The sequence below is a fragment of the Poecilia mexicana genome, unplaced genomic scaffold, assembly GCF_051168715.1.
Source record: "Poecilia mexicana isolate PSO_F unplaced genomic scaffold, ASM5116871v1 scaffold_19, whole genome shotgun sequence".
NCBI lineage: Eukaryota > Metazoa > Chordata > Actinopteri > Cyprinodontiformes > Poeciliidae > Poecilia > Poecilia mexicana.
Genome location: NW_028263388.1, coordinates 17,080,104 through 17,107,608, shown reverse-complemented (window position 1 = coordinate 17,107,608; position 27,505 = coordinate 17,080,104). Strand labels below are relative to the sequence as shown.

Sequence of the window (27,505 nt, the reverse complement as noted above, 5' to 3'; positions counted from 1 at the left end):
TATTGAAAAGACTAAAGCAGGATCAAATCTCCTGTTCAGACAGGGTCTATAATGTACTGCACTGGAGGCTGTGATTCATTTGCAGCAAAAACCCAATTAATTGCTAACTAAAATGCAATGGTGGGTAAAGTTCATCCACAAATATCACTTGATTTCAAATACATCTTCCTCGTATCCATTGACATGTTGTTGTATCTTTTACTATGAGTTAGCTTTACATTTTCTACCAAGAGATCCTAGTTCCTTTTTTCGGGTTGAGTGATCGAATGTTTGGACAATTATTGCCCTTGGTTCTGGATGCTGTACTGCTGGAAGATTTTTGTTGTTTTTGCTTTTTAACTTTCCAACAAACTGAGATTTAAAGAGGAGTGGCAAAAGCAAATGAGGTGGATTAGCAGAGTTTTTCAACAACTGATGGAGTCTCCTAGAACCTCTACTGCCTGTAAATTGAGCTGCTAGCATGTTTTCACAGTCAGAAGGCTGCTATTTACAACACACTTAAGCCAGAGGCCTGTTCAGATTTACTGTGTGATTGACTGCTACTGGTGACTCTTCAAGGATGCTGAACTTATGTAAATTGCATTTAATTTCTCTTTGGGATAAATAATTTTTGAAGGGATCTGAAACCACAGTTAACAGCTTTTGCAGGAAATGCTTTACTTATTTGATGAACATGAAGAATCTAATAGATTTAATTAATGGAAATATGAACCACTTCTCAGTGAAACGCTCCAAAGAACGTCCGTACAGAGAATTATGGAGAAACATTGTGAAGACTTGCTGAAGGTGGAGTGTCAGAGAGAGAAGGAGCTTTAACAGAGGTCAATTTCAAGAAATCGAATTGCAAAATCAAGTTTCTTTTAACTCATGTTTGATATATGCATTATTTTTATAATGTTTATAAGGTAACGGTGACTAGATTGAGCTATAAAATGGCACTATGTGCCTGGAAAACACAATACTGCCCCTTTAAACATGCAAGAAAAAAAAATCAAATGAACACTCCAGATATTTTTATGATGAGGGAATAACATTACAACATATTATAGAGCTCAAAATTTCTATTTTACATATAAACCTCAAATCCAAGTTAAATTTTTTAAATTCAATAGCTTCTAATTCAATGTGTAACTGACATTATTTATTGTTCTTGTGTCTTTTATATTTCTGATATTGAACACTTTGGTAAGCCATGTGTTATCTTTAAAAAGCCAATTTATAAAAGTATGGTGTGATATTTATATATTACAGGACAAAAAACTGTCAATGATATTCTTGATGTTTAGAAAGCTTTATTTCAGATTTCAGAAGACAATATTATCTTTGATCACAGATTTACATCGATTGGCTGGACTCTTTCATCTTTCGATATTTGATTCATATCGCAAAATGTCACTAAAATTCAAAGGTTTTAAAAATGTATATAAATGACAAATAAGTTTGGATTACGTAAATAACACTTTGGAAAAGCACCAATGAAATTCCCATCGGAAAGAAGAAAAAAATAAGACAAATACTAACTGTTACGTATCTTAAGTTGCCATGTTACAGTATTGCACTCAGGTTACATATTTCATAACAATATTGCCGTGCAAGACTGTATAATAAGTAATAAAGGCACTAAGAATATGCTTGTTGGGTTCACAGTGATTTCAACGGAAATCTCTCAGGCTTCAATGTTTTGAGGTTAACTCAACAGGCTGGAGGTCATGCAGCAACTTCATGTCTCTTTCCCATCTGGTGTCACAAGCAGAACCCACAGTGAATCCATGGCTTTCCATCCGCTGCAGTGGCTGGGGAATTTAGAGTGGCTTGAGGTCCGTTAGGCGTGCATCGCCAGAGCCAGGAACTCCTCCCGGGTCTTGGGGTCCTCGAGGTAAACTCCCAGCATGGTGCTCGTCACAGTGCGGCTGTTCATCTTCTGGACACCGCGCATCACCATGCACATGTGACTGGCAACACAAACACACACAGACCAAGGGAGTGAACGGTCGGACTTACAGCTGCAGAATAAGAGAATCCCTCATGCCTGAGGGTGGTGCAGTTAAAGGGGAATGCCGCAGAATTTTCCACTTCGAAAAGCAGGACAAATTTATACAGGCAGCTTTATTACCCCTGACAAAATATTTTTTGTTTTATTCTTGGGGAAACTCTGTGTGTGAACTTACGCTGCTTCTACAACTACAGCCACACCTTTCGGCTGCAGCGCTTCACATATTCCCATGGCGATCTGCTTCGTCAGACGCTCTTGAACTAAAAAAGAAAAATGAGTCAGAACATTAATTTTTTGATAAGTATTTTATGATTGTACTATCACAGATTAAACAAAAAAAATATTCTTCCCTCACCGGCTTTAAGGAAAAAATACTAAATCAAGATGAAACCTCCAATGTGCTTTACAGTCGGAAACATCTATTAATCCATTTTCAAAATCTGTTTAGGGTTTTTCACACTTGACAGTCAAATTGGGGACCAAAATTGCAACATTTGTTAGATCTTCAGTCGGTGTGGGTTGCTTTCACATTGCATTGCGTCGAGAAACATGTTCCCCTCCTCGCCTGTGGTGGCGCTGCACCAAGAACTACTAAACAAAACAACACAAAGACCTCAGAAGAAAACTCTGAGCGCAACTTCTTTCCTCATAAATTTTAAACCAAAATGGTCAGATTTTAGCAGTTGTAGAATTTCTCTTTTGTGTTTGGTAAAGACCGAAAGCCATTTCTCATTGTAGTGCTATACTGTAGTGTTTGTTTTGGTTGTATTTACCCAGAATGCCCAGTGGTATAGTCCACTTCCTGCTTTTGATGTGATCTCCTGTCTGCTTTCATCCATATACGCATCCGAACCGCAATAACAGAGTTTGCTTCAACCGAACTGAGACAGAGGTTTTTAGGCGCACCGGAGTTTGATCGCACATTCACACCGTCCCAATTAAACTGAACTTTCTTGTCAAATGGCTTAGATTTGGGTTAAAGTGGACTAAGCAGGACTGGTGTGAATGCATCCTTACTCATTATAGGATGGGGTTTATCTCAAGGCGTGTACACTCTGAACACAGGCTCATGCGTAAAGTCAATTTAAGGGGGCTAGTTGCATAAAATACGTCTAAGGAGCACACAGGGAAAACACACAAACTTCCTGCAAGATTTAAACAGAGGACCCTTTTGTTGTGGGAAAATGTTGCAAACATTGTTTGAAGTGAACATTGCAGTTTCACAGTATTTTACCTACCCTGAAGTCGGCGGCTGAAGATCTCCACAATCCTACAGAAAGAGAAACACACACAAAACAGAGAAGGCTGCTTACAGATCAGGTGTAATAATGATTAATCTTTCAGATAAACACAAACTCGCATCGATCCTTTGGCCAGCGGGCCTCCGAACTGTACAGCTTCTTTATCTGTGAATAATTCACCATACAGAGTTCTCAGAGCGACTCGAGGGCAAGCTCTTTTGCAGTTATCCCGGGTTTCTGATTTTCAAGGGGGAAGGAGGAAACAAAAGAGGCTGTGATAATAAGTATGATTCCCACAGGTCTGAAAGGATTTTCTCATGGCTCTAAGCGGATAGCATCTAGACTTGTGCCTGTCATTCTGCCAGAGGAAGAGACTATCTGATGGCCAGCGGGCTCAGACTCTAAGCCTCCAGGTCAAAGCACTGAGATAACAGAAGAATGCAGTCACCCAGCACTAACAGCAGGCGCATACAGTGGCAGCAGGCGGTTATGATGGGAGCTGTGTTACCTTGCCAGCTTGCTGAGTCCCACCACTTTTTTGTTTGGGATGTAGCCAATGTGAACCTGGAGAGAGAGCAGAGGAGCAGAGGTCACCAGAGGACCTACCAGATCGCTGATGGGTGTTTGAAACACGAATGAAGGCGTCACCTTTCCAAAAAATGGTACCAAATGATGTTCGCACAGGGAAAACACATCTATGTCCTTCACAATCACCATCTCATCGTGGTCCTCGTCAAATATGGCGTTATTCAGGATGTCTGCAGGGTAATAAAAAAAAGAGAATATTCTTAAGAAATGCAGAAATCTTGCATTAGTCACCAGTGAAGGGTTTTTGATCTGGCTAATATGGCTCTCTCTCTCTCTCTCTCTCAACGTTGGGCATCACAACAGCTGTTTTCTATGGCTGGTAGTAAAATCAAGGTCAGTTTTGTTGATTTTCAATGTATGCAATTCTTGATTAACTCTACTTAAAAATGTGGACTATTTAAATAAAAGATATTCTGCACAGAATCGTAACCCCCATCCCCAACCGAAATCTTCAGCTGGTGAATCTTTAATTATAATTGTGGAAATACAAAAAGAGTGGATGTTTGCTGGAACTCCTCATCTCTGATCTACATGAATCCATTATTGTGTATTGCATTCCATCCAACTTGTGTGTGGGAGCAGCACAATGTAGATGTTGCTTAGTCTGAATTGGTAAGGTACTAAATCCACCAGTCAATTTAATATCCACTGGTTGCTGGGCCAGAAATGGGTGTTTAAATTGCACCATTTATCACTTAATTGGAGATAACTGGTTTCAGGCATATCCACTTGATATGCCTGGAACCCCCATTTGCAATTAGCTTTAAAAAAAATTGCTTTGGGACCCACAGTTCCACTTGTTTCCAGTACAAATGTTTTAAAAAACTTATCAAATAAATATATATTAAGCCAAACATAACTGACAATAACATAATTCTCTAAATAAATAATTGTTTCAATGTAAAAAAAAAAAAAAAGAAAGAAATTGAAATCTAAACTTTTATAAAATAATTTCAGTCATGATTTAAAATTTTTTGTGGTTTTTGCACTACAGGTCATCCTGCTAATATAGATCCTCACTGGTTAAACTAAATATCCATTCAACGCAAAACTTTGATTACAACATCGTTGGGGTCAAGTTCACATGGCAGGTTCACTTTTTAGCCAAATTAAACGTCATAAAGAAACAGAAGAAGGAGATGGCAATAAATTGGTTTGGATGATTTCTATCATATAATTTAGATTTGAATGATAGATAGATAGATAGATAGATAGATAGATAGATAGATAGATAGATAGATAGATAGATAGATAGATAGATAGATAGATAGATAGATAGATAGATAGATAGATAGAAAGTCAAATTAAGCAAACATAACAAAAATAAATTTGATAAATGTCATTCAGTTACTTGTGACCAATTAACACTTTTTTAAAGTTAGAACTCATTTTAATTTTTTCAGTGTAGATAATTTTGTCACGTTCGGCTTCCCATACATTCACCTTCTCCAATATTTTATGCTACTGTTCCCTTTATAGCAACGACACAAACCCAACACCTATCCTATCTGAGGTCCCAGGTGTCAAACTCACCATCGATGGTCTCATGGTAGCCCTTGATGAGGAACTGGATGGCCTTGGCGGCGCGCAGCGGCGTGCGCAACAGACCATCCCGGTCCGTGTCCTCTCCCAGGTTCCGCAGGATGCTGGTGTAGGCGGCCTCCAGCGCGGGTAAGCGGGACTCGTCCTCGGCCTCCTTGCGGGACGTCTCATGCTTGCGGTGGACCACGGCGGACTTCTTGGTGTCGATGATGAGGTCGCTGAAGCCATTGTTGCAGTGGAACTCCTCCACCGCGGTTTCCCCGACTTTCCCGTTGCAGTGAGAATTCATGTTGGTTTTGATTTAAAAAAAATATATATATTTTTTCTTTTTTGGAAATCAAGAAGAAAAAGCAGAATAAAGAGCAGCAGAAGAAGAGTAGAAGCTGAGGTGACCCGGCTGGGCTGCTTGACTGGGAGCGCTCTCGGTGCGCTCTGCTTTTATAAAGCCTGCCAGGAGCGGACACAGCTGACTATTCGCCAGGTCTGCGGCTCCTACGTCAAAACCAGCAGCAGGGTCATCACAGACCCCTCTCCCCTCCCCCTCCCCGCTTTGAATCGTGAGGTTAAACATGCAGGACATTTTCTGCATCTGGCATCACTTGACACAAAATGCATTAGGCGTATTTCCAACTGATTTGTTCCGGTTAAAATATATTTTACAACACTCATTCCCTTAAAGACTCATGAGCCTCATGATACTTTTTATTTTCCAGGTTTTGTGAGGGGGAGGGCCGGAGGGGGTTCAAAGTTAAGATTATGATGACTGGTTTCACAGTGGCAGGCACTCCTGACCAACATCCAACTTCTGTAACTAATTAGAAATGGTACATGAAACGATCTCCCTCAGGGATTAACCTTTCAGCATCCAACCAACCTTTGAATTAGGTTTAGATTTGCAGATTTCTCCTTATAAATTAAATTATAAGGTGGTACATGAATGCACTAAAGATGTAACGGTATGAACTTAAAGAGCACTTTCATGCCCATGCAGTGCCTTACACAAGCGTTTTATCCCTTGAACTTTTCCACAATTTTGTCACGTTACAACCACAAACTTTATTGTATTTCACTTGGGTTTTATGTCATTAATCAATACAAAATAACTGAACAGTTCAGGAAATGATCTACGTTAACTGATTAAAGTGTAAAAGTGTAGCATGTAGTGTGTTTGTGTTCAGACACTTTTAATCTGTCACTCCAGACACCTAATCAGTCTGTTTCCATACTATTCTGTGAAGGTATCAGAGGTTTGTTAGGGAACATTAGTGAATAAAATGCAGGTTAATAATGAAGCATCTGAAACATCTAAAGTAGGAATATATTGTAAAGGATTATCTCAAGCAACTTCTCACTCGGCATGTGAACATCCATCATCTGAAATAGGTCAGATTCGAACTAATCTCCAAATCTGCCAAAGAGAACCAGCAAAAAACAAATCTATAAGAAGACCTGATTAGAGTGTGCTGCAAGGTATAAAGGCCCCAATATGTGGACCAAAGAGTGCTGGTCAAATATGAGCAAAACTGAACTTCCTTGCCATCTTGCAAAACTAACACTGCACATCATTCTGAACACCAGGGCTGGTCAAAGATTGTATGGGGCCTTGAGCACACTTTACTTCCTGAGGAGGCCATTTGTGTTAGAAGCAAGATCTGCTGTGGAGAGTGCAACCTCTTCCTCTGTTCAGGTGGGAAATACTTTCTGCAAAAATAAGCAGCCAATATTGCATCACATCAGGCTGTTAAAATTGTTGAATAAAATAAAATGAATAAAATTGGTGATGAATAAATGGCTCAAATAAATCAATACACTTAAAATGAACCTCTTACTTTAAAAAAGAACTTTCCCTCATGTTTATAATTTAATTTCCAGATTTTTTAGCTTATTTCCAACAAATTATATATTCAAGCACATGAAATATGCTTAAAAATTTAATGTGTAAAGGGATACAAATTTTTGTTTTCCCTTTTACACAGATGTATTTCTGTCTATTTAGATTTTGTTATATAAGTTTCTTATCTTGTTTCAAGTCTTTTCATTTCCATGTGTTTTTACATTTTTCAATCTTGAATTTTATGCACCATTATGCAAATGAGACTACAACTTACTATTGTGAGGATGGTTTTCTTCAGCAAGCACCAGTTAAACTTCATGATAAAATGGATGGAACTAAATACTGGGAGGTTCTAGAAGAAAAACTGGTATAGGGAATTAAAGACATGACTGGAGGATCACCTTCCATTGAGACAATAATGCTAAGCATACAGCCAGAACTACGATTTAGATCAAAGCATCTGTTGGAATGCCCCAGTCAAAGTTCACAGCTAAATCCAGATGAAAATCTGCAGAAAATCGATGTTTGTAGATGTACTCTTTCTTGAACGAGGTGGGTGGTTTGGCAAAAAAGGAGGGTCTGGTTCATCACATGATGTTGTCAGCAGCTCATTGAGCTCTTGGAGATACTATTCTACTATATACTAATTCTGGAAAATAGTAATAATAACAATCTGGTATTTAATCAGTGCCTACTAGCTAACAATTTTCCAAGTTTTCAAAGAGATTTCTCATAATGTTCAAAATCCACAATGTGGTTATGAATACTGCATTTTAAGGCAAAGCGAACCAATTTAGTATATCACCTTTACAGCTACAGGGCAATTCAAAGTGCATTGATAGAAAGGAAAGTACAAAACAAACAAGCAAAAACATTACATTGCAGTGAAAGTAAAGGAAACCTATGACGGGTTGTAAATGAGTTTGGGTGGAGGGATTAAAAAGTCATTAAAATCATGAGGTTCATACAAAATGAAAGCAGAGACAGCTGTTAATATGTTCTTGTTTTAATTTTAGCTGCAATGTTTTCTGATTAGTTTCTCGACATGCTAGAGTTAAGATAAAAACACGGTCACTATACCAGCTACTCTTTCAAAGCGGCTCATTACTGTAAATCATATATTACTCTTATAATCCTGTCATTCGCAAGTGTTTTGCACACAATTATTTTGTGATCAATAGAGAAAGTAGCCTACTTTTCCTGAAGACACCATATTTTTAACTTGCCATATCTAATGGCATAATAAAGGTTCTGCCTGTTTCTGGAAAAGTTGATTAGTGTTTTGCAACTTACAGAATCCATTCTCTCAGTCACACATATTACCTTATTTTTTGTATTGTGCATCCAGCAAATGAGACACAAAACCAATAGACATGAGAATAAAGTCTGACTTTAAGTTTGATAGCATGCTACGGAATTACTCCTGGTAAAATCAATTTCTTTTATTGCAGTTTCATTATTTGACATTTAATATCCATTATCACTTTGATCATTTTTATTACTTTGAGCATATTTAAATTTTTACAATACACACACATATATATATATATATATACACATAGTAATTATGCTATATATAATATAGCATGATTATATTTAGCATAATATATATAGCATATATAGTATGCTATATAATATAAATATAGCATATTTATATTGTAAAAATGTAAATATACTCAAGGTAACCTTAAATCTTAAATCAGCTAAAATGCAAGTTAACCTTAGCATTTTAGCTAATTTTAGTTTATACACTAATGCTAGCATTCCTCTCTACATATTATGTTAGTCAATATAATATGTAGAGAATATCTACATACAAAAAGTCAGATTTATGAGAAAAAAGTCAGAATTCTGAGAAAAAACTTAGAATTCTGAGATTGAAGTCAAAATATATATTTTTTCCATGACCCTAATCCTCTTCCGTAGTAATGAAATAATTGTCATATATTAGAAATACAAGTAAAGTTTTGAAAAATCCTGCAAGTGATTGTATCCAAAACAAGCATTTTACATAATTTTTGATCTACTAATTATGTTTATCATATTGAATGGATTAAGTCAATGTTAATCAATATGCTGGTGACATCACACATGCTACTGGCAACATTTAAGCTAGCCTTAGCATTTTGGCTAATTATGGTTTACACCAATGTTAGCACACAATGGATTTTTTGTTAGTCAACATGCTGCTAATAACCCACATCCTACCGCTAGAGTCAACATGCTATTCGCTCTACATGCTAGTGATTGCTGTCATGCTAACATTAGCTTTGTACCTAAAATTTTGAGTTAGTCAACATGCTAGCGATAACCCTCATCCTACTGGTGGTATCAACAATCTATTAACTCAATATTCTAATAATAGCCCTCATGCTAACATTAGCCTAGCAACTAAAATAAGCATTTTTGCTCATTTTTTATTTATTAGCTATGTTTATCATACTAAATGAAGCAAGTCAATGTAAGTAAACATGCTGGTGATACCTGGCGTGCTACTGACAGCATTCAAGCTAACCTTAGCATTTTAGCTAATTTTAGTTTATACACTAATGCTAGCATTCCTGATGGAGTTAGTCCACGTTAGTCCATGTTAGTCAATATAATAATGATACATGCTATTGACTATTTTTTACTTGACCTTACCATTGTGACAAATTTTCAGCTTTAGAACAGAATACAAAAATGTTGAAACCTGACGCTTCTCCAAGTATCAAAATTTTCACCTGCTTGTAGGCGGCCTTCTTCCGTCCCTTTAAATAAGAGGAGAGCCGTTTCCATGACAACGCACCCTAACGGATGACGTAGCTTCCTGTTTGGCTCCGTCCGTGGCGGGAGATCGCAGCATGGCGGTGCAACCGAAGCAGAACCAAAACCTGTCCCTGGACAGCGCGGCCGAACACGGCTTTCTGAACTTCATATTCTCTATGCCGGAGAAACCGAACACAACCTTCAGAATATTCGACCGGAACGACTACTACACCGTCCACGGGAAGGACGCCATATTTGCTGCCAAGGAGGTTTTTAAGACTAACGGAGTCATCAAATATCTGGGCTCAGGTAGCTGGGTTTAACTACGGCTTTTCTGTGCACCTACTAAATGAAGATGTTTTAGGGTTAAAGTCAGTTATTAGCTTGTTAATTTTGATTCATTATGATGCAGTAAGATGTAGCTGCAGGTGGCTAAAACATTAGCAGCATCTAAGTTAAGGTTAGCTTGAATTACACTCACTCCTATACAGTTTGCGGGCATTGAATATAAGATAATTTGTTGCTTTCAGAATTTATTAGTTATCAGGCACTATTTCTAGAAGTTCGACTACATAAATCAGAAAACACTGAAAAGCTATTTTAAAAAGTTACAAATACATAAATTAAATTAACCCATACACGTTTTTCCTGTTAATTTTGATTACTACAGCTAATAAAAACCTAAAATTAAGTTAGTCATCTATAAAACCACAAAGTTTAAGTTAGCGGTTCACAGATTGCTGTATCCAAGTATAACAATGCAAGGTTTAGTGGAAGGAAAAAGTGTGGTGGTGGGAAAACAGCACAAGTAACAGGGAGCTCTTTTTTTCATGGTTCCTTATTGAACATCCGTCAACTGTACAAATATCTGCAGTAATTTCATGGTGAACTACAGTATCTTACCTGCCTTACATTTTAATACTTTAAACTGAGATTTGGAAAGGTGAATCTGAAAAATAAAATGTACAATTCAAAAATTGGAGGAACCATGTATTTATTATGTTCACTAGTTTAAAAAAATGCATCTGAGGTTGTTTTTGGAATGGGAAATGTTTGCTTGTGGGTCAACAGGGAGCCGTAAGCTGGAGAGCGTGATCCTGAGCAAGCTGAACTTCGAGGCCTTTGTGAAGGATCTGTTGCTGGTGAAGCAGTACCGAGTGGAGGTATACAGGAACCACAGCAAGAGCAGCAAGGAACACGACTGGAGGATCGAGTACAAGGTGCCAAAAATGACTAATATGACTGTCAAAATTAGCTTTTCCAGAATAATTAAGTCCCAACATATAAAGAACATGAGCTAACCTTAAAAAATTGTCATACGAGTGCTTATCATTATATTCTCCACTATTTGTTTCACAAGAGACATATTAAATATCACTATATTCGAAAATATAATTAAATGCTGTAACTGTGTGAAGGTTGGGGATATAAATTACATCCCTGCTTTCCTAAAATGAAAACATTCAAAGGGGATTGTGATGTGTTTTAAGTCCACATCACCTACTCCTACATTGAAAGTGTATTGTGACCTAATAACACCTTAAAGTGTCAGTTATAGAAAAATATTTGGATTTGGCAGGTCAAGCTTTTTAAAAATCGATGATCTGACTGAAAAATAATAGAAGTTTACAAGATTATTGGTGAAACTGAAAGAAACCTAAAAAAAATTCCTTTGAAAATTAATACAAATATACCTTTTTTCTACATCTTTTCCAGAGATGGTGTTAAATGTGATTACTGTATTTATTTTAAAACCACAAGAAGGAACAAAATGAAATAAACAATTAATAGACCAGATGTCCAGTTGGGTTTATTGTTCGTGTTCCTTGGTCCTTAACTCAGGCCTCTCCAGGAAACCTGACCCAGTTCGAGGACATTCTGTTCGGCGGAGGAACCGGAGGCGAGGGATGCGCGGGAGTGGTCGCCGTGCGGTTTGCGACGGGAGCCGACGGGCAGCGAGTGGTCGGGGTCGGCTACGTGGACGCGGCCCAGAGGACCATGGGGGTGTGTGAGTTTCCGGACAACGAGATCTTCTCCAACCTGGAGTCTCTGCTCGTCCAGATCAGCCCCAAAGAGTGTCTGCTGACTCAGGGAGAATGCAGCGCTGAGGGGACCAAGCTCCGGGAGGTGAGTTCCCTCATTCAAGTTCACTGTTTTAGAGAAGTAACTTTAGGTTCAGTTATGGGTTTTTATTGAAACTCTGACTCGGATGCACCTTCTGTTATTTACTATCACATAAAACCTGTTTTATTTATCTTCAAATTGAACCCAGGTGAACATTCACATTCATTCATTCCTACCAAATAGCGCTTGTCCTTGTTTATTGTTAAAGAAAAGGTGGAGGTAGGGCTCGATTTCTGAGTGAGGTCACTGATTGGTTTTGCTGCGTTTGTGCAGGTGGTGCAACGTGGCGGTGTTCTGGTCTCTGACAGGAAGAGAGCAGAGTTCAGCAGCAAGGACATCGTCCAGGATCTCAACAGGCTACTGCGATCCAAGAGAGGAGAGACAGTGGCGAGCAACACGCTGCCTGAACTGGACAAGCAGGTGACAAAGGAGAAAAGTTTGACTGTTCTTATTGCATCCGTTATCAAGAACAGTTCCTTTCTGGTTTTCTAAGAGCCACAGTGACAGTAAACTACCTGTCATAGTTTTGTACTGTATAAGGAAGCTGGAGTAGAACCCAGACATGCACAGGGTAAACATTGTGCAAACTCCAAGCAGAAAGACCGCAGGCTGGGATTCGAACCCAAAGCCTTCTTGCTGCAAGGCTCCCAACTGTTCCACAGGAACCCTGTTATTCAATCCCTAGGTTAGATTCAAACTCCAGGCTCATGTTAAGTTCATCTGGGAGTACAAACACAGATGCAGCATTTCCATCACTGAAACCATGAAAGCAGCATTATTTTTCTGGCATTATGTGAAGTCTTGATGATTCCTTGCTGCTTGTAAAAGAAACCATGTCCCCTTCCTGACATCAGACTGCTGTCTCCGTCTGACCGTTGTTCTGTTGGAAGAATCTTTTTCCACATTTTCTGTCACAGTTGTTTGCATCCATCTCAGGGTTGGTGATTTTCGGGCAAACTCAGACTCGTTGAAAGCTATGCAGCGACTCCAGTCGGTTTGCCCCGACTGTCCCGGTCCTGTAAAGATCTCTGTCTCTGAAGCACTTTTTCTAATAAGCCACTAAATTTGTATCCTCCTTACCAAACTACCTTTAAAAGACAGAAAGAACAGAACTGCTCCTGTTCGGACTGGTGATTCTTACATGAACTCGGGGAGTTTTTCAATCAAACTGACTCGGATGTGTTTGAACTCGGATGATCCCTGACAATTAATCTGAGTAAGGGATTTTCCAAAAATATCTGTAGGAAGTTTTATCTAACCAAAGCGATACAGATAAAACTTGCATGTGCTTCCAGCTGCAGTAGTGCATAACAAGAGTATTAACTATTCCCACAGGGCAGATACTTGAGATAAAATGGAAAATCTTAAGGAAATTCATTTCTGATACTTTATATAAACGAGAGACTCATTTCCTTCCAGTCATAAACTATTTGATGAATTTCGTAAATGTCTTTTTCAGGTGGCCATGTCATGTTTGGCTGCTGTGGTTCGATTCCTCGAGCTTCTCTCCGACGAGTCCAACTTCAACTCTTTCAGCCTCACTACGCTGCAGCTGGGTCAGTACATGAGGCTGGACAACGCCGCCGTCAGGGCTCTCAACCTCTTCCAGGTCAGTCACCATGAGCAGAGTTTTTAGGATTTGATTGATTTACCCTAATGACGTACTTACAGCTGGGAAATCTTTGGGCTTTTTTTATGTGGAAATTGAAGAGACTGGACATGTTTTTTCTCATTTTAAATGCCATTCCTGCTGTTCTCTGCACAGTTTTGGTTCACTTCTTGTAAATTATGTCTTCTTTTTCAGGGTAAGCGACTCAAACCAACAAATAAAACTCTAAACTGACTCAGTAAAACATTTTCATACACTGTCAACATTAAAGCTTCTCAGTTTTTCATGGATTAAGCTGGTGGACAAGATGGAGACTTTTTGAGACAGTAATCTTCAGAGATGAGCAGTCGGAGCAGCCGACTAAAAAAAACCTTCAACCCAGAGCCATGATCAGAGACACAATCACAGAATCGTCATCAAATCTTATGTGTCCTCATTTCTAGTCTGGTATTTAGTAGCGTATAATATGAACTAAAGGGGTGAAAGGAGAGAGCCTTGAGGGTAACCCAGGCAGATAAAAGCATATCGGACATAACACCATTTTTCAAACTTGATCCCAGTCAATGTGGTGGTGACTGTGTTGAAAAAATAATGGAGAACAAGTAAATGAAACGTTTTGCACCATCTAACAACCCAAAACCAGACGTAGCAGCGCACCTCATGATCTCAGCTTTTATAATCTTCTCAAAAGATTTCATAACGAGCAAACCGAGAGCAATACATGTATGATTGCTGAACCTCTGTGAACTTGGAGAGAGTTTGTGAAGGTAAAATAAGAAAACTGTTGTTCAGGCTTTTTTTTTTTTCAATAATGTGGATAAACATAAATCAGCAGAAACATGTGATTTGTGGTTACCATGTTGGGTACAGCTGAGTTTTTATTACGTCAGATTCAGTGAATCATATTTTACGTTTTGACGCTTTTCCCTCCAGGGTTCGCCCGACGACACCAGTGGAGCTCATTCATTGGCCGGTTTGTTGAACAAGTGCCGCACTCCGCAGGGTCAGCGGCTGGTCAACCAGTGGATCAAACAGCCACTTATGGAGAAAACCAAAATAGAGGAAAGGTACAAAAAGCCACACCTCTCAGATCTTCATCTAACATCAATCATTGAAGTTTGATGTTTTTATATATATATATATATATATATATAGAGACTGATTATTTATATATATATATATATATATATATATATATATATATATATATATAATCAGTCTCTCAGGGATTTTGCAGTTTTGTTGTGATTGTTGAAGACTAAAGTGTTGGTCAAAGTTCCATATATTTTAAACTTTTAATTGCTATGAGACGGCCACACAAAAAAGTTTAAATTGACGCATATAACCGTCCTAAAGTGTAAAGAACAAATACCTTCTTGAAGTAGCGCCATTAATACAAATAAAATCATGATGTACGAAGTTGTCAAAGTGCAAAAGAATAGTTGGTCATTCAAGTTAACATGAACTGAACAATCCTACAGAACATCTCAATATGATTTTTGTAAAAACAATAAATAAATATAGCAAACATTACCATAACGAGTCACCTTTAAAGTCAGTCTTTTTGTAGGCTTACGCTTCATTTTTGCCGTTTGTGTAATTAGACTGGACCTTGTGGAGAGTTTCGTGTGCGACTCGGAGCTGAGGCAGACTTGTCAGGAGGATCTGCTGCGACGCTTTCCAGATCTCCACCGCCTGGCCAAAAAGTTTCACCGTCACACGGCGACACTGCAGGACTGCCACCGCGTCTACCAGGCCGTGAGCCACATCCCCGCTCTCATCACGGCTCTGGAGAGCTACTCGGGTACGCGCCGGATCCTGGACCATCCAGGACCATCGAACCCCCCGAGTTTGACCCTGAAACTCGTTGCTTGCAGGCAGCTACAAGGTGTTGCTGCACGCGGTGTTCACCTCGCCTCTCGCTGACCTGCAGACAGATTTCATCAAGTACCAGGAGATGATTGAAACCACTCTGGACATGAATCAGGTCCGGCTTTCTGTGAATACGAAATATGATGTTCTGTGTTATACTTTCATCTTCACATTTATTTTCCTCCCCACATGTTGTGCCGTGCGCGTAGATCGAACACCACGAGTTCCTGGTGAAGGCGTCGTTCGATCCCGTTCTGAGTGAGCTCAGGGAGAAGATGGACGCCCTGGAGAAAAGCATGCAGGCTGTGCTGAGCAGTGCAGCCAGAGAACTAGGTGGGTGACCACATAAATTATTACATCCAGCTTAACAAAAGGTGGAAATTTACAGTTAAAATCAGACGCTGTGTTTTTAAACGGTTTCGGTTGTCTGAAGAGCCTCTTTTAGGTTTGCTGTGACAAAAAGCCTCTGCAAATCAATCTCGCCACATGGTCGTCATGTGCTGCAGTCTATTGAAGCTGTAGATCTGGCTTCCAACTTCCTCAGTGTGAGATTCGGATGAAAGGTCTGGAGATGTTCTTGTGTATGTGCAAAATGTCGATATTTAACAAATGCGAACTAAATTAAACTGGTGCTGAAAGGCGCACCCATCAGCGACGGTTTTTCCATTTGATTAGTGGAATAATTAAAAAAATTAAACAAGAAAGAAATTATTTAAATGAAACGGTGAAACCATTCATGTTTCCTATCGAATTTAAAATCTGTGTTTTCTAAGAACAGATGAACAGTAATGTTTTTTGTACTACAGAGTGAAAAACGTGATGCGCCCCACAATTTAACAGCTTTGTGAACCAGACTGAGTTCAAGTTGAATTAATTGTGTGACCTCATCCTGGGTTTCTACCCAGTCTGTTTCAGTCCGTCTGTCCAACCATCCCTGAATCCATCCGCATCCATTCCTTCATTTCTTCCACTCAGTCATCCCTTAAGTTGTTTTTTATCCTTTCATCATCTGTCCATCCATCTGTCATAGGCACCTTGCAGCCTTTACAACCTAACAAGCCATTTTGCTCTCAGGCTGGCCAAATAATTTAGAGACGTAAATGCCACAAGATCTTTTGAAAAAGGACAACTCATACTTTTAGATAAATATCTACTATACTAAATTTGTTGTCATTTTTGAAGAAATTTTTTTGTCATTTTTCTGTGGGATGGAAAATGATATAAAAAAATAAAAAACGTATAGATTCCTACCTAATGACAAAAAAAACCCAGATCCAAAAGCATATTCCTAGTACTTTTAGTGTAATCCCTTGTGGGAATAAACTGGAAAACTGTTAAAAACTTGAGTTTAAAACCTTGAAAAAATAACTGGTTCGTTTTAATTTTTTACTCTGAGCAGTTCTACAGCTGCAGGTTGCAGCCTCCTGATCTCTTTTTTAGTTTGTTCTTTTTGTGTGTACAAAATTTTTATCTCGTTTCTAGTGTAAATACCTTAATGTACTTTCGAGATGTTAGTTTTGTCTTGAAATTACACAAAATTAACTCACAAGCAACTTTTCAGCATGAAATATTAGCTTGTTTTAAGTCAATAATTGATAAGGAAGTGTTAGTTTCAGTGGCAGATTATTTTACTTATAACAAGACATTTCTCCCATGTTATAAGTGAAATAATCTGCCACCGGAATTAATACTTTTCATCAATTTTAAGGAATTATTGACTTAAAACAAGCTAATATTTACTTGTTAGTTCATTTTGTGTAATTTCAAGACAAAACTAAGATATTTGCATTAGAAACTAGACCAAAAATACCTGGTAAGATTTTGTTTTTGCAGTGCATCATAACCAAATTCAGAGTCAGGTTTAGCATTAGATGTTTTAAAATGGACAGACAGCTTTATAAGTTAAGTATGGAGTTTTACTATGAAAAGATATATAAGAGGTATTTATTTGATACTCTTCTTTAACAGATAATCCAATCTGTCCTGTTGCAGGTCTGGAAGCCGGTAAGACGGTGAAGCTGGAGTCCAACGCCGTGCTGGGCTTCTACCTGCGGGTCACGTGCAAGGAGGAGAAGAGTCTGAGGAACAACAAGAAGTTCACCACACTGGACGTTCAGAAGAACGGCGTTCGCTTCACAAACGGGTGCGTGTTTTCACCGTGTCTGTACGCCTCGGGGCGAGCTGACCCATAACCCCCAGCCTCGCTTCTTGTCAGCCGCTGCGCTTGAACTGCCTGAACTCTTTCCATTACGTCTCCGCAGCAAGCTGAGCTCTCTGAACGAGGAGTACACCAGGAGCAGGGAGGAGTACGAGGAGGCCCAGAACGCCATCGTCAAAGAGATCATCAACATCGCCTCAGGTGTGGCCTCCCATCACATGCTGCGCATGGTGGCCTGTCAGCATGGCATCGATTTCTCCAGCAGAGTAATCTCTGGTGTCTTTGCTACGTGGAAACGATGAATGCCTGCAAACTGCCTTCAGCGAATTTTCACTAATTGATTTCAGTCACATTTCCTCCAAAGGGCACTGAACTCCGCACTCCTTTTAAGTCCTAATTGCCATTTCTGTGGGTGAGGTATTGGTTCGCTGGCACTTTACAAATCAAACGGATCTCATTTTTGAGGCTGCGCATGCTCCAATCCTTCATCTGTGACCGCTTGTTCAAAGTTTTGTTGCTCACGTGCCGCCAGGTTATGTGGATCCCCTTCAGACGCTGAGTGACGTCATCGCGCAGCTCGACGCGGTGGCCAGCTTCGCTGTGGCGTCGGTGTCCGCTCCGGTTCCGTACGTCCGGCCCCGACTGCTGGACGACGGCAGCAGGCGTCTGGAGCTGCTGCAGGCCAGACATCCCTGCATGGAGACGGACGCGGACACCGCCTTCATACCCAACGACATCAGCTTCGTCCAGGGGGAGAAGAGCTTCTATATTATAACAGGTGGGAGACGCCATGTTTTTGGGACATTAGTCTAAAATGTGTCATGTGACTGGTTGCTTTCAGTCACCACAATGATCCTATCTGCTTAAACCTGTTATGTAAGCTTCACATTTTCAAATTCAAAAATACTTTATTGATTCTAAAGGGAAATCAAAAGTAACTCATTTAATTAAAGGGTTATTATAGATGCTGATTGCTGCGGACCAGGAAAGATCTCCTTTAGTGGTCTGTATTTATATTTTGCGTGTTTTTATTCTTCCATTTTGGTCTCAACTTCTTCCAGAAACAGCCTGAGCACTTAAAAAAAAAATACCCAGTCATATTTTGGCAATAAATTAACATTTTGTGGTGTCTGGAAACTGAGCTGTTTCAAGAACTTCCCAGTTAAGTCACAATCCATGGGCACTATGCCGTTACCTAGCAACCCCAGCCCATCACCTAGCAACCCAAGTGGAACTCCCAGATGTTTGGGAAAGGGGGGGCGTGGCCAGCAGCAGCTTATTAGCATTTAAAGTGACAGGAGACCCTAAAACAATCTGAACTGACCAGACTAAACACTCATTATTTAAGAATTATTTTCTACAAAAAAATGCTTTGTAAATCCCATTAAGCTATTCTAACTTGTTCAAGGAAGAATAATAATAGGTCAAGTTTATTTAATGCTGGAATAATTAGAGAATTTTCAATGGCAATTCATAAGTTTGCAATGGCTAATGATGCCATGGCTTTATAAACTTCATGTAGATTAAAACAAAACATCTGAGTTAAATGGAGGCACACCTGTAGATGTATTTTAAGTTAAGTTCTTGTGGGACTTTATGAAAAATAGGGATATCTGAAAACGAACTACAGGCCTCTCCACAAGTCAGAGTCATCCTCAAGGGCAGTTTCAAGATGATTGAGGGTGTCATGTTCATCTGTTCAAGCTTTCATGCACAAATATAAACAGAGTGGAGATGTCCAGCAGTCATATTTTAAGGAGGACTTGAAGAAAGCTAGCAAGCTTTTTTTGATGGGCTCAAAAAAAACTAGCTAGCAGTTTGCTGGATGACATTTGTCTTTGCCACTGGCTCATCTATGTTACAAACCTGAACAAAAAAGCCACTGCAATATAAAATATTCTTTTTTTTTGTTGTGCACTTCTGCCACAACAAATTTAAAAGTTTTAAATTTGAGTTTGACTCTGGTTTTGTATGCCGTTGTGTTTGCAGGACCAAACATGGGAGGGAAGTCCACGTTTATCCGTCAGGTGGGTCTGATCGCGCTGATGGCTCAGATCGGCTGTTTCGTGCCATGCGAGAAGGCGGAGCTCAGCGTGATCGACAGCGTTCTGGCCCGAGTGGGAGCAGGAGACAGCCAGGTGAAGGGAGTGTCCACCTTCATGTCTGAGATGTTGGAAACCGCCGCCATCCTCCGGTGAGACAAGCAAACCTCGGAACACGATGGGGGGGGGGAACGAATGTTTCCTCTTAACCTCTGTGCCGCCCCCTTGCAGCTCTGCCACGGAAAACTCCCTCATCATCATCGACGAGCTCGGCAGGGGAACCTCTACGTACGACGGCTTCGGGCTGGCCTGGGCCATCAGCGAACACATCTCCTCCAAAATCGGCTGCTTCTGCCTCTTCGCCACGCACTTCCACGAGCTGACCGCCTTGGCGGCACAGCAGCCGTCCGTCCACAACCTGCATGTCACCGCCCTGACGACCCACAACACGCTCACAATGCTGTACCGAGTCAAACCAGGTCAGTAGTGGAGCCATTAAATTGGTGGATGAATGGATCTCTGTTGTTGTGATTGTTTCATACCCTACACAGGGTTTGTGGCAGATTTGTGATTCACATTTTCAAATTCAAAAATACCTTATTGATTCTGAAGGGAAATCAAAAGTAACTAATTTAAGTTGCTGCCATAGTGGCAGCAGCGTTGTGCTGCGCGTAGGGCTGTTGTAAACGAATATTTTAGTAATCGAGTAATCTATCGATTATTCTTACGATTAATCGAGTAATCGGATAAAAAAAAATTATAAAATGAAATATTGGTAAATCTGGCATAATACCGGTGTTACTATCAGATATCAATATCAGTCCAATTTTTCATATTTGAGCATCCCTAACAGTTGCTTTTTTGTAGTTTAGAAAACTAACCTGTAACAATAATAGCTCACTTTCTAAGTTAACCAGAAGAAAAGTTATAGAAAAATATGAAATTATATTGAATTTAATAACAAAGAGGCAGGCTCACAAATATGCTTATAAAAAATGTCTACAATCCAGCTTTTAGTTTATGTATTCATCTTCAGTGAGTTTAATAGATTAATTAAACTCACCTTGCCACCTAACCTGTCACGCTTTGGGTTTGCAAATACGGGAAATGCCGCCTGGAGTGGGAGGAGAGGGCGAATGAACGAACGTAAGATGGGGTGGAGGGGAGGAAATAGACCAGCGGACTGACGAACCGTTAGACCGGGGGACGAACACGGGGGGAAGCAATACGGGATATTTACAACACCTTCACTGGTCACACTCAGAAACTCATCTACCAGCCATGTACGATGCGCTCTGCCACCCGTTTCTTCAGACCGGGATATGAAATTTATTGTGCGGTTCGTCGGTAAAGCTACATTTACACGGTAAGCATCAGCTACTCAGCCGCCCGCCCTGTTCAGGCTATCCGCTCACCTCAGCGCTCTTCCCGCCGTTCGCTTTCAACCAGCAGCCCCGGAGGAGAAATGCTGCCGTACTCCAGGCATTCCCCCAGTCATTTTAAGGATGCTTATTGGTTCCCCAAAAAACGATAAAAAGTCGGGCATTATCATCAATCAATAAAATCCCCACGGGCCAATCTTGAAGATTGGACTTTATGCCGCTGAGACTTAGCTTTTGTCAACAACTCAGAGGCGGAAGTGAGAGCTCCGCGCAACGCAAATGAAGTCCCGGCCGGAACACGGTGCGCTAACTAATAAAACATAAATTAACGAAGCTTCGAGGCAGGTAAATTTTCCTCGAGGAATTTTAGTAATCGAGGTACTCGAATCATTCGAGGAATCGTTTCAGCCCTAGCTGCGCGGATGCTTTTCTTCAGTAGGGATAGAGGATCTCTTCAGAGTTGAAAGGAAGATGGAAGGAGCTTAGTTGCTGGAATAGATCTTGTTAGAAGCAGCAAGACTTGAGACTGCGGCGGAGGTTCACCTTCCAGCAAGACGACGACGACTCTAAAAACATTCTTCATCCAATCTGACTGAATCTGACCTTTTATTTAAAGGAGCATGAAGAAACATTTCCGTCTCCAGATCTACACATCTGCAGCAGACGCACCAAAAGCTTGGCTGGGGTTGACAAAACGTGTCTTTTCTTTCTTTCTTCATTACAGTTTTACTCCAGTTTGTGTTGATCTGTCATGTGAAATCCCCCCCCAAAATTTGCCAGGATGTGAAAATCTTTTGCAAGGACTTTAAACAGATAAAGATAAAGAGTTTTGTTGTTTATTCACAATGGATTTGTTGGTTTCACCACACATTTAAAACATAAATAACACAACAAACTGTTGCTAATGCTATTAATCCACTTTTCTGTAACTTGTTTATTTGCCAGAAAAGTCAAACCTTTTAACTTCGTCACTGTGGTGCATTCATGGACCAGAAAAAATTAGATTTTTTTTCCCCTGGTCAAGCTGAAAATCACCCGGCTCCATCCTTGAGCCAAGACATTTTTCCATTCTAATTTTCAATACGTGAACTGATTCTCGATTTTCTGGACCTACAATGTAGGTAGTTGATGTTAACATTAGATTTTATTACAACTTATTGGTACATGTCGATAGTTTGACACGGCCATCTGGAAAAGAAAGTTCACATTAGCCTCAATGAAACTGTGAAGAACTAAGTACACCCTATTGATTTTAGAGCCTCCTTCAGAAACAATTTCTATTTATTTATGACTTCATCAGACTTCCCAAATTGTTGCAGAGGAAATGTTAATATCAGAATGAGGTCTGGACCTTTACAACGAATATAATTTATCAAATATATGTTAGTTTTATGGTAGAAATCTGATTTATTTCCTTTAAGCTTTTTGCTTTTTAGAGCAAAGAGAGAAGAAAATGCAAGGAGAGACAAAACGTCTAATGTCCAAAATAAAGCAAAGCAAGTTGTCCCTCCATGTAAAAAATAATTTTAAAAAACAGTTTGAAGTCCGGCATGCAAATATCAGAGCAAAATAAACTATTCCTTTTAAGTCGTTTTGGCTTTCACATGAGGAAATGTGATGGAGGTGTTGCTTTAAAACAGAAAGAAGAGATGCTAAAACTGTTAGCTGTCACTTCCTGTTGTTTTTTTGTTGTTGGTACAAACATGATTTGTAATATTAGAAAATATCAGTTATCGACTATGAGAGCTATTTTCATATCAGATATTAATATCGGCTCTAATTTTCATGTCTGTGCATCCCTAATGGAAACAGTAACGGTGTATTTAGTTTTTCCGATGATTGTTCGTTTCTGATCTTTCTTTTAAAGCTGAAAGTTTTTACATAAGTTTTCACCTTAATTGATAGTAAGTATCAATTAAGGTGGCAAATATTTAGTTATTGATTAATTTAGTTATCGATTATTCCGACGATTAATCAGATTGGCACATTCTGCAGATTTTTCGTTTACAGTATATACAGGATAATCTGTTTGGTTTTTGGATGAATTAATTGTATAGCAAAATCTGCTTAATAGGAGGTTTTTTTTGTATATATTTTTTATACAATTTTGACTTAATTACTGCTCTGAATATGTTGTTCCTTCAGCAATTGGCTGTTTTACATCCAAGTTAACGATTAATCGGTTACTAAATTAGTTGATGATTATTTCAATAACTGATTAATCAATCCTAATATCAACAGAATAATTAATGTACTTCCCTGAGGTTGGCCTCTTTACACTCTCAAGATGTTTTTTGAGTTTTAAAAAAACTGCAATTTCTCAACTGAATGAACTCAAACACCTGACCTGCCTCCTCAGGTGTGTGTGACCAGAGTTTTGGGATCCACGTCGCCGAGCTGGCCTGCTTCCCCCCGTCGGTGCTGGAAGTGGCGAGGGAGAAGGCGGAGGAGCTGGAAGAGTTCCAGGAACCTGTGGGCGACGATTCGAAGCAGGATGAAGAGCCCGAGGTCAAGAGACGGCGGACAGATAAGCAAGTAAGGCTCGATTTACCACAGTTCTTCTGCTGTCATTCTGATGCAAACTGTCAGTGTTGCTCTCTTTTCCTTGTGTGTAGTAAACCGAGCACTTTGGAGGCAGCTGATAAGAATTACTGAGAAAATACAATTGTTTTCCAGGAAAAGTATTTACACCTCCTTGAAAAGTATTTCCTCTAAAGGGGCATTGTTATGTACTTTCCTGGCACATAGTGCCATTTTATAGCACAATCAAGTAACTGTGTTACTTTCAGTTAAAAAGTGCTCTACAGTTCTGGAAAGATTAAGAAATCATAAAAGTTTCAGTTTCTCTGATATGTTGGAATAAGTTTGTGTAAAATGAACATCGTGGTATTTATTTGCAGAAAATGAAAAATGGTCAAAATAACGACAAATGCATCTCTATCAGACCTCAAATAATGCAAAGAAAAGAAGTTCATAATCATTTAGAAACAATGCTAATGTTTTAACTCAGTTCACGAGTCAATAATTGGTGGAATAACCAGGAGGTTTTCAGTGGTGGTATGTATGTATCAAATATGACTTAAAATATTTTTACTTTGTCATTTAACGCTTTGAATTTGGGCCTCTTTCTGAAACTCCGCCTTCAGGAAGTCATCACAACATGGCTCCTTTATTAAGTCTTTAACAACGATTTTACCAGAGTTTCACTGAGAAGTGGCTCGTTTAATGAGCTCAGCAGGAGCGTAGCTCCACCAGGTGTTTGCTAATTGCTGCTGGCTAGTCTGAAGGAGCTGAGTGCAGGAGAAACATGGGTGGGCTGGTCCGTGAGTCAGAAGCTTGAAAACTACAGCTCAGAGGAGGAGCTATGCCTTGAAGGCGGAGCCAAGTCCAACCAGGCGTTTTGCACAGCTGAATGGTTGCCATGGAGATTAAAAGATTTCTCAAACATTCATGAAAACCTCACAAAAATTTGTAAATACTAATCTAGATATCCAGGTTTTTGCCTTTTCCAGGGTCCTTGCATTCTACACCTAATGGTGTCCGTCCTGTATCACCTTCAGGTGGGAGAAAACCTGATCCAGGACTTCCTGGAGAAGGTGAAGGCACTTCCTGTTGCCACCATGACTGAGGAGGAGGTGAAGGCAGAGCTCAGGAGGATAAAGCAAGATTTGGTGGCCAAAAATAACACGTACATCAGTGAGATACTTGCCCGCTGTGCTCCTGTAAAAACTGCCTGACTTTTTTTTTTTTTAGTCCTTTTTTTTTTCTTAAATGCTCATGTTCGGCTCCACGCTTCACCTAAAGCTCATGTAGGAACAACACTAGAGTGCCTATAATCTGTACGTTTTTCAATAAAGAATTTCTCCTAATTTGTTTACACGTTTCTTTGAATTTGAAGCTGATTTTTGGTTCGCAGAAAGAAAACCAGAGCTTTGTGGGGTTAAGATGTTGCATTGCCCTGACCTGACTATTGCTGCACGAGCTTGTCTTTATCTGATCTGGGTTTCCAGGAAGCTGAGCGTCATATAGGGCAGATAAGGAAGAGGCATGTGTGAAGGCTTCATGTATAGCTCTGTGTTCCTCTGTTGATCACATTCAGTAAAACTGCAGCACGGGTTTTATGCGTGTGGAATTGAGATTACCCCCTGAGAACCCTAAAGAGCTTTGATTTCATGCGCAGGAGAGACATGGTTCAGTTTCTTCGACGTACCCTCGGTGAGAAGATACAAGCGAAGGTTACATTTGAGCTGAACTTTAAGCATATCTATTATTTTTTTCCTTAAATAATCCTCCATTCTCAAAGCAGAGGCTTTGGCAAGCCAGTTTGTCATATAATCTATGTTTTATTCCTTTCTAACAGAAAAAACAGTTTACTTACATGCTAAAAAAAGGAACTGACTCATTCAATTTGATCCACAACAATGTGGAGTGTTAGGTTGCATTTATCGGATTTATTAAGGGACATGCACAGGCAGCCAGTAGGTGGTGCTAGACCTGCTGTATTTCCTTTGGACAAAAAAGTGCCCTTCTGAAATTGTTTTTTTTTTTTTTCCTCAACAGTTTATATTGTGGGGTTTGTAGAGTTTCTGGGTCTAAAAGTCTCTATTACTAAACTGACCATTACTTTTTACAACATTACACTCAATTCTCATCTCCGTTTGGAAAAAGATTAGTTTACAAGCACGTTTTCCTTTAAATTTAGAGCGACAAAGCCGAAGCAACGGGTAGTTGAAGCAACCAGGGTTGATCACATGCCACAATGTATTTAGCAAGCAGCTGAAAATCAAATCGTGCACATCACGCATTATTTGTTGACATAGGTGTATGCAGACTAATCGGTTTCTCTGCATGCTCAGATTTGTGTTGCATAATATTTGAGTAAATAATTTGTGGGAAAAGTGAGTGTGTTTTACTCCACACCGAAAGATTGATTAATTTTGGTTGTAATGACTAGATGTTTAGAGTTATTGTCCATTTGTAAGACAATGTTCATTACAGCCAAACTTCCACTTTAGTTTCATCAGATCACGACATTTCTCCAAAAAACAAAGTTCTTTGTCCATGTGTGTATTTGCCAACGGTGGTCTGTCTTTTTGTTTTTTTTGGAGTAATGCCTTCCTCCTCACTGAGTGGCCTTTCAGCCAGTACATGTGTTACTATATTGGGATGGTTGACCTTTCCCATCATGTCTATGCTTGTTTATAATAGTTTGAATAGTTGAACAGTACATGGTTTTCAAAGATGAACTTGACTTATGCAGAACCACAATTCACTTCCTGTTTATTTTTATGTTTTGTACTTTTCCATCGTGTCTAACAAGGAAGCATTGTGATTCAGGTGTGGCCCTAAAAAACATCCACAGGTTTGACTCCAATTAACTAAAATGTGGCGGTTAACCAGAAGTTACCAAAGTTCATTGTTTAATCAGACCGAACGGAGCGCAGACGAGCCAGCCAATTTTGCAGTACCGTAATTCCTCCACACGTTGCGCTTTCTGAAAATTTCCAACGGCTTCAAAAAGAAGAGTCGTTGCGCTTTGTCGCCAATATCGGGTTATTACGGTATTTTCACCACCGCCGTAGCAGGGATTGAAATTAATCTGAGGGGCGCTCTTTTAATGGACGATAAATAAATAAAATTACTTCCTAGATATCAAAAGTTCCAGTTATCGATAAATGGGCAAATATATTTACTCAGAAGACATTTAAAGAACTACGTACAATTAAAATAAGTAAAACAAATATCCAGGCGGAGATGTGAAATATAGGTCACAAAATGTTAAGAAAAAGCAATGATTTTGCTAAATTTTCTTTATAACTCACCTAAAACAGGAGCGATTTTGTCTCGTTTAAGTTCAGATTGGCTGTAGCAAATGTTGAGGAGAAAAAACCTCTCTGCATCGTCTTTGTACCAATCTAAATGAGGAAGACAAACCGAGAGTTTCTGAGAATTATGAGGTTTTGGGTTTTCATGGCACATTTTGTTTCGCCACCGGGGAATAAAATCCCTGCGGTGTGCCGCTCCGGAGCAGGTCTCTGTGTCAAAACAAGCATGTTCAGCGGATCGACATTTCCAAGAAGCTGGTCATAATTCAAATTCTGCCTGGAATAACGAGGTGTGATGGCGACCCTGCAGGCATTTGCACATGTAAAATGTCGGTGGTGGTCGCATATCTGGTCCCACCGGCTCATTCCTGTCACGCTTCACGCTTTTCCAGTGTCAACCTTGTGTTCTGCATTTTTCCACTGTTGGTCACGTTTTATAAAATTACAACACGAGTTTCACTGCGTGTAATTGAAGTGACAACCCAAAGACCTGTGACTCGACGCACAGAACAGAGGCGGTTTAGTTCCATCTGCAAAGCACAGCAAG

At 39.6% G+C, this 27,505-nt stretch overlaps 2 protein-coding genes across 2 annotated transcripts; one reads left to right on the top strand and one right to left on the bottom strand.

Moving 5' to 3' along the window:
• Positions 1–1,272: 1,272 nt before the first annotated feature.
• Positions 1,273–8,713, bottom strand: gch2 (GTP cyclohydrolase 2). The gene is made up of 6 exons (XM_014968518.2): positions 5,356–8,713; positions 3,883–3,992; positions 3,743–3,798; positions 3,232–3,263; positions 2,169–2,253; positions 1,273–1,952 (listed from the first exon to the last, which is right to left on the bottom strand). Exons 1-6 carry the CDS (start codon positions 5,651–5,653, stop codon positions 1,823–1,825), a joined length of 711 nt encoding a protein of 236 aa, XP_014824004.2. The 5' UTR covers positions 5,654–8,713; the 3' UTR covers positions 1,273–1,822.
• Positions 8,714–9,985: 1,272 nt separating this feature from the next.
• Positions 9,986–25,002, top strand: msh2 (mutS homolog 2 (E. coli)). The gene is made up of 16 exons (XM_014968507.2): positions 9,986–10,255; positions 11,018–11,166; positions 11,789–12,073; positions 12,344–12,490; positions 13,530–13,679; positions 14,613–14,746; positions 15,284–15,483; positions 15,557–15,666; positions 15,761–15,884; positions 17,544–17,694; positions 17,813–17,910; positions 18,242–18,487; positions 19,699–19,903; positions 19,983–20,230; positions 23,493–23,668; positions 24,694–25,002. Exons 1-16 carry the CDS (start codon positions 10,042–10,044, stop codon positions 24,868–24,870), a joined length of 2,814 nt encoding a protein of 937 aa, XP_014823993.2. The 5' UTR covers positions 9,986–10,041; the 3' UTR covers positions 24,871–25,002.
• Positions 25,003–27,505: the final 2,503 nt, after the last annotated feature.